This window comes from Carex rostrata, chromosome 25, assembly GCF_964058835.1.
Source record: "Carex rostrata chromosome 25, lpCarRost1.2, whole genome shotgun sequence".
Classification (NCBI taxonomy): domain Eukaryota; kingdom Viridiplantae; phylum Streptophyta; class Magnoliopsida; order Poales; family Cyperaceae; genus Carex; species Carex rostrata.
The window spans coordinates 3385436-3392300 of NC_135942.1; the positions used below are offsets into that span (position 1 = coordinate 3385436).

A 6865-nucleotide genomic window follows, 5' to 3' on the forward strand; every position below is an offset into this window, starting at 1 on the left:
CATAACCCATCAACCAATCGCTTCTCAGCTTACACAACATGATCAGAGCTCTCAAGAAACTGAAAAGCTGGTCCAAGATCAAGAGAAAAAAACCAACAAAAAGCAAGCAAGCATCCACACACAACCAAAGGCCCTGCAAGCGCACTTACTGTAACTGCAGTTCCTGCAAATCTAACTATACATCACCTCCATGGCTGGTAACACCATCAGCTCCACCTTTAATTTCATCTTTATATGATGATTTGGGTCCAAGCAATAACGGTGGTACGGGTACCACTTCATATCAGCAATATTTTGTTCCTTCTCCTGTGTACACTGTGGTACCATCAGCCGTACCGACTGGTATGCAACCTGGATGGGAGTACGTAAAACTTGGAGAGTGTGTTTATGGTATTTTTGCTGTTTTCTTCAAATGCTTTCTATGTGCTTGTAGATAAAATTTACATTGCTATTGCTATCAGCATCCTTGCATTAATATATGTTGCGTACTTTTAATTTCCGTAATTCAAATTTGAAGGCTCCTCCTCAAATCTCTTCTCATTCGAGGTAACAGTTCAAGTTTTGTTTCTTACTTAGATTGCAGTTCAAAAGCAAATGGCAATTTAATGACTAGATTTTATTTTTATAAAAAAAATATATATATGAGTTTAGTTCATAGATGATCTACATATCAAATCTGGTGTAATTTGAATATTGTTTGGTATTTGCATTGGATTTGTTGAAAAATTAGTTGCAAGGTTCAAAATTTTACTTAGAACATTCATAAATTTTGTTGGACTTAAATGAAGAATTAAAACCATTCAATGCTTTTGATAGACTGATATAGGATATTTATGCTCACACCATAACTCCTATTACTGAGTCAATATTGTTTCCCATTTACTTTTAATGGCATTTATATAGGCGTGAATTGTCATCTCTGCCCAAATTTTCACAAAAACAGTTCAGGGACACAGATCCATACGGATATATTACACAACACACACGGCAAGAATTCAAGATATAAACATCATTTTCGATTCAATAAATTTTTATTAGAACACGAGTGTTGATATGTCAGATACAAACACGATACCTATCGGATACGGACACTGCACAACTCTAGTGACGTCTGTGGTACATGGCTGGGTTGATATGGTAAGTAAATTGCCCATCAAATAAGAGTCACTCACGAAGATCATATCTGAGAATATTATCACTGTAGTATTTCCTGTAAATTTGGAGAGTACCAGTACCTGAAATTGGTACCATTTCCACCAATACTTCGCTCAGTTTGGAGAACACGGTAATGATGTCACATTTCATCAGGTTTGCGTGATCAATTTGCATGCAGATTTGCATTCAGACAGTTCCTGGGATCAACACTTATATCAATTTCTAATAGGTTCCAGTTCATTTCAGATATTTTTGGTTCAAAGATTGTTATAAAGTCCCTTTTTTTCCACGGATATCTAGTGGTTTGGTAATTATTTGCTGGTTTTCACTGTATATAAGCTTACTATCCACACTGATTTTCTGAAGATATTGTTGTAGGCAACAAAAAAAATATCATCCAGGTTGAAGAAACTCAAATAGTAGTTATAGGACCTTGATTGCTGGCTGTTGATTGTAGATTCAATGTAATAAAATAGATCAACGAACACTAAAGGAAATGGTAAAAGAAAATTTTCTGGTCTACCACCTAATTTAAATAGTTGTTTTTTTTATTATTTCCTTGTGTATCTAGTTCCTAATACTCTTACTATGCATTTTTAATGAGAAATGATTCGGTTGCTCTCGTGCATAGTAATGCTAAAATGTTTTCTACATTGAACTAGTTTTTCACCATTTGTGCTCTGACGTCAATCTCCAGAGGTTCTCATGAAAATATTAATAAACATGATAACATAGCACAGATAAAAGGTACAAAAAGCAAAATATTGTAGTCATAAAACACTGCACATACATTTACGTATTTAAAATTTTTAATGTAATAATCTGATTTCAACTAAAACAAATTGAATTTGACAAAAGAAGACGGGGGTCGAGATACAGTAAAGATTTTTCTTTACTGTAATTAGCACTGGGTTTGTTACAAGCTCATGTCAAAATTAATTCAAATAAACCCATCAAATCTGTGGTACCAAGACCATCTAATCTTTCAAAGGATGATATCAGTTACCAAAATTAATTAAAAATTTAAGGATAGGAGATAGACTCTTGACATCATACCCGGAATCAATATTTACCCTGCAAAGCATGAAAAACAGTCAGAAAAAAATATTATCCTCTAAATCCATAACAGACATGTATAATATTTTAAAGTACCTAGTCCAAAGCACATATATCTTCCTTGTCCAACTTTTATAGAGAGTGAAATTACATTTTTGGAAATATCAGAAAGATGGTTAGCAAAATATGAATATTGTACCGTAAAAAAGGAGAGAGGCAGGCTACACAGACATTTCCTTTGTAAATTTTCCATCTCGGTACACATGCCATTTCTCATACCGTTGGTGGGCAGGCAAGACAGGTCTAAGCCGAGGTGCCACTGTGCAATCCAAAGAGCAGCACCCTCTCAAATCTCTCAAACATGAAACACAACACCTTAAAGTGCACATATAAGATAAATGGAAGTTAAATTATTTTGTAGTTGATTATTATTCTTACAATTGATTCATCAAGATTTTTGATAAAAAAAACTTGGCTACAAAGTACTTTGTTCGAATCCAACTTATTGTTAAAGAGTAAAATCATGAAGAGTGAGTTTCACAACATCTTATTCCCCTCATATCCAACCTTATTGTTCAAATTACTTTCTTATTCCACTCATATCCAACCTTTTTATCAAATGAAACAATGCATAACATCTCAATGCATGATCCTGAATTAAAAAACTAGGGTCATATACTAAATAAGAACAAAAGAAAATGCATATCAATACAAAGCTAGTGGCTTACAGAAAGAGCAGGTTGCAGTCAAGATTGGCACAATTCCTATGCATGAAATGTTGCAAGTGGGACCCACATATATAGCACTTCCCAAGGGCAACAGTGCTCTCTGTTTTGGGCTGTGGCCCAGTTTCAGAAACTTTATTATGTGATTGATATCCAACAGGTGGTAAAGCGAGACGAGAGTCAAAAACAAAGAGGTTTCCAACCCATTTAGTTGGACCTTCAGTTTTTAAATAATTTGAAACTCCGCCACTAAGTGTATATAAGTTTTTGAAGCCTTCTCTCCTGCAGCAAGAAAGGTCAAAATCAAATGTAGGAATTCAAAGTTAAGAATAAAATATGAAAAGTCTCATTTTCTCCACTCAGAAACTGAGATTAGATGGCTAGTGCAAAGACCTATTCTTTACATGCATATTAGTGCATGCAATTAAGAATTTTTTTTTTTAATGCAGAAAAAAAGGTGAAATTGTGTAGAAATGATTTACAATTGAAGGTTTTGGGAATTGGCACCATAATAGTCAGACTAAAGTATTGGACCAGACATTGTTATAATATTTTTTTATTAATTAATATATTTTTAATTTATACACATATTTTTAGGTAATGGTGATACTTTGCACTTTAATCCATATTTGTAGTGGGGTGATACCTAAGAACTGTAGAATACACATCACAGCGAATCCCACCTGTGCAGTACATGAGTATATCTGTTTTTTCTTTGTCAACCCCGGTTAATGGATCGTGGGAGTCACAGACCTGCATTAAGACAATATCAAAACAATTTGAGAACAATCAAGAAAAGAATAAAACTAACAAACATTTCAAATAAGTACAGCAAAGAAAACATTATTTCTTTATTTTTCAGAATTTAACTTTTAGAATAAACAAGAAAAATCCTTATCTACTACTACAGCATGATAGAACTAACCTTACCTCCTGATCAGAAAGCCCGACAGAAGTGCTTCTAAAACTATTCACAATTGGCCTCTCAGCCCCTTCAAAATGTCCAATATCCCATTCATACCCTTTTCCCAACAGTAAGTACAATATTAGAACATAAAAATATAAAGGATCGAAATATATTAATGATTTGGAGGGACAAAATATATTAGAGGTAATACTACTTAAACATTGCCAGTATGTCCATCCAGCAAAATCCAAAACAGTTGGTTCAATTGGATATTTTTCATGCTTCTTTGGTTTTTAATTTCAAAACTATGTATATTCTAAACTTTAAAATGTAAAAACATTTACCATGCCAATTGGTACAGTAATCCTAGAAATAAGAACATTTACCATTCCTGACATCCAGTAGTAGAATTGTCCTTTCTGAGCCTGAGCTTTGTGCAACACTTGATGTAGCATTAATATTTCTTGCTTCCTGCAATCTTTGCTTCCACTCTGAAGGAGACAATGGTGTGGCCCGCATGCCAGGGTCCAACACTGGAAGATTAGAAATGCCTCCCTCCATCTGAAATACCAACTTAGACAAAATTTACAAGGACATATATCTATATGTTGCCACTTACAATAGTTTGCATTCACATAATTACCTAATAAACTGACAAAGAACAGATTGTGTTTCTCTTTTATATTGATATAGGCAGATAGCCCTAACTTAAGATAAACAGTTTCAGTATAATATAAAAGTTACCTGCAACAAAGCAAAATTATTGGGGTTTTTCGTAAAAATCCCAAAATTCAATGGTTCTAGGGGAAAAGAGCAAAACTTTGTCTATGTATTGTTTGGATTTTTTTTTTAATATAGAATTATGTTAAAAGAATTCAACGGAACAAGCACAGTTCGTTTGGATTTTCGGAAAATAGCCTCCACCGATCCTGTGGATCGGTGGAGCAAAAAAAACGTCTTCTACACCGATCCTAGGGATCGGTGTAGCCCACTTTTCCTTTGCGCACACTCCACATTGACACAGCCACAGAAGATCCCATTTAGGCCTCCACTGATCCTAGGGATCAGTGGAGCTTTGTTTTCAAATTCCTGTGCAGGGACTGCTCCTTTCTCTCCCTTTCTTCTTCCTTCGTCCAAGCCCGAGCTTTCTCCAAACCGGTTCTTCCGTTTTTTTTTTTTTTTATTCTCTCAATTTACTCAACCATTTTTCCATCCAATTGTTTTAAAATTTTTGGATCGTCGAAGAGAATTAGAAATTTTTGCATGCTATCTGTAAACTGACATTTATCGCCTTAATAAATTTATTCAAGAACTTCAAGTAAAATGAAACAGGAAATTGAAGATCTTGTGCGGTAGGTAAAGGTAAACCTACACCAAAACACAGGATCGGTGGAGGGATATTTTGCAGCTAGAGGCTTAATTGGTGGTGGCTTCCGTGTGAATATGCTGTGGCAGAGGTAAAATGGGCTGCACCGATCCTACGGATCGATACAGTATGCCTTTTTTTTGCTCCACCGATCCTGTGGATCGGTGGAGGCTAGATTTCGAACTCCAGCCAAACCTGTGCTTGTTCTGTTGAATTATTTTAGCATAATTCTATTTTTTTTAAAAAATCCTATTGTTTGCATGTACTGAGTGTATAAACTATAAACATATGTTAGAATTATCATTGCAAATGTTGACTAGTCAATAAACTCAAAAAAGTAGAAAGAAAGCACAGCTGATAAGACACACCTGCACAAGGGAAGGCTTATATCTCAATTTCAACCGAGGAAAAGCATGTCTGTTTAATGCCGGTGAGGTCTGAACTAGAATATCAGAAAACCTAGGGTCTTTTCTCAAAAACTCCACATAGGCAATTGCATCATTTCTTGGACCACTGTACTGCACATAAATTTAACCAATTTATGACACTCTAGATTCTGAATGATGTTTTAAAAAGTATAGCTTAAAACATAATGAGGAAAAGGATTTAAATATGCCTTAGTTAAACATTAAAAAAAGGGAGAAAGTGGAATTGTACCTGTGCATTAATACCTTGCTCACTTATGTATATGCGACCATGTATGTCCCGACCCTAGCAAGAGAAAACCATGTTAAAATTAAATTTTGCCACGTTAATTGCCAGCACCCTGCTTTTATTTGAAGTTAAATTCCAAAGTAGCTTAATTGCACACTTGTAATGTGTATTTCTTCTTGAAATAGCTGAGTGTGGTTCTTTCTCCAAACTAGCTTAATTTGAAGTTACATTTGGTGTGCCTAAATACACAAACACATTAACTAAATTAAAAAAGGTAATGCCAAACCTGGAGAAAATCCAACTGCTTCGTGACCTCCTCTTGAGGATCTTTTACAGACACAAACTTGTAAAAATTAATCACCAAAAACTCGTCCTCTAAAGTCTCATCCCTCTCAGAAGCAGCCGAAGGAAGATGAGAGAAATCGATAGGCGATGGATTTGGCAGGGAGGAGCAAACAAGGCTAAGACTCAGCTTGGGAGAAGAATAAGAAAAGAATCGCTGGGGTCTCCTATGAGGAGAAAGAAAGGATAAGCGAGGTGAGAGAAGGATTTGGGGTCGAAAAGAAGTGAATTTCGCCATTAGAGAGAAGCTCTCAAGCTGAGAGGAGATAATAAAGAGAGAAATTCCGAGGCTAGCAAACAGTGCCCATTCTCAGTAGTTTTGGCCAAAGGCTTGATCAAATGGATGCGTCGATTCACGGCCGTTGGATGCTGTCAGATCGGAAGCGGTCGATCGAGATCGGATTTATATAAAGTTTAATCCCAACCGTTGGAACTTGGTATTAATAGGACGGTTAACAGTTCGGATGGATTACCAAGATATGGGCCGTATTTTTATTGGGCCTAAATAATCGAGAGCGGATCAAGTAAAACATAGTAGGCGGTAATGATGGCCCGGAATTGTTTGCCTGCAAATTTGTAGTCAATTGCGCTGCAGCTGTGCATATTTTGCGAGTTTAATTTAGATTATTATTATTGAATTAAAGCAATGACCTTATCTTG

The 6865-nt window shown here is 35.5% G+C and overlaps 1 protein-coding gene across 2 annotated transcripts; it reads right to left on the reverse strand.

Moving 5' to 3' along the window:
* Window positions 1-2025: 2025 nt before the first annotated feature.
* On the reverse strand, window positions 2026-6512 carry LOC144543634 (Rhodanese/Cell cycle control phosphatase superfamily protein). Of its 2 annotated transcripts, XM_078291967.1 has the most exons (9): window positions 6150-6512; window positions 5867-5920; window positions 5578-5727; window positions 4230-4404; window positions 3867-3958; window positions 3583-3689; window positions 2940-3218; window positions 2411-2586; window positions 2026-2229 (listed from the first exon to the last, which is right to left on the reverse strand). In XM_078291967.1, the coding sequence occupies exons 1-8, from the start codon at window positions 6441-6443 to the stop codon at window positions 2433-2435; spliced, it is 1305 nt and encodes a 434-aa protein (XP_078148093.1). In that variant the 5' UTR covers window positions 6444-6512; the 3' UTR covers window positions 2026-2229; window positions 2411-2432. The 2 variants fall into 2 exon arrangements, with proteins under 2 accessions (XP_078148093.1, XP_078148094.1); XM_078291968.1 differs by lacking the exon at window positions 5867-5920 and having other exon boundaries at window positions 6150-6474.
* Between the last annotated feature and the right edge of the window lie 353 nt (window positions 6513-6865).

Bases quoted from the DNA above. Each gene is read 5' to 3' on its own strand.
- LOC144543634 (XM_078291967.1), bottom strand. From the start codon at position 6,443: ATGGCGAAATTCACTTCTTTTCGACCCCAAATCCTTCTCTCACCTCGC. The intron at 3,959-4,229 runs GTAAATGTTCTT...TGTTGGGAAAAG, and splicing joins ACTACTGGATGTCAGGAATG to GGTATGAATGGGATATTGGA. The intron at 2,587-2,939 runs GTAAGCCACTAG...GTGCACTTTAAG, and splicing joins GACTGCAACCTGCTCTTTCT to GTGTTGTGTTTCATGTTTGA.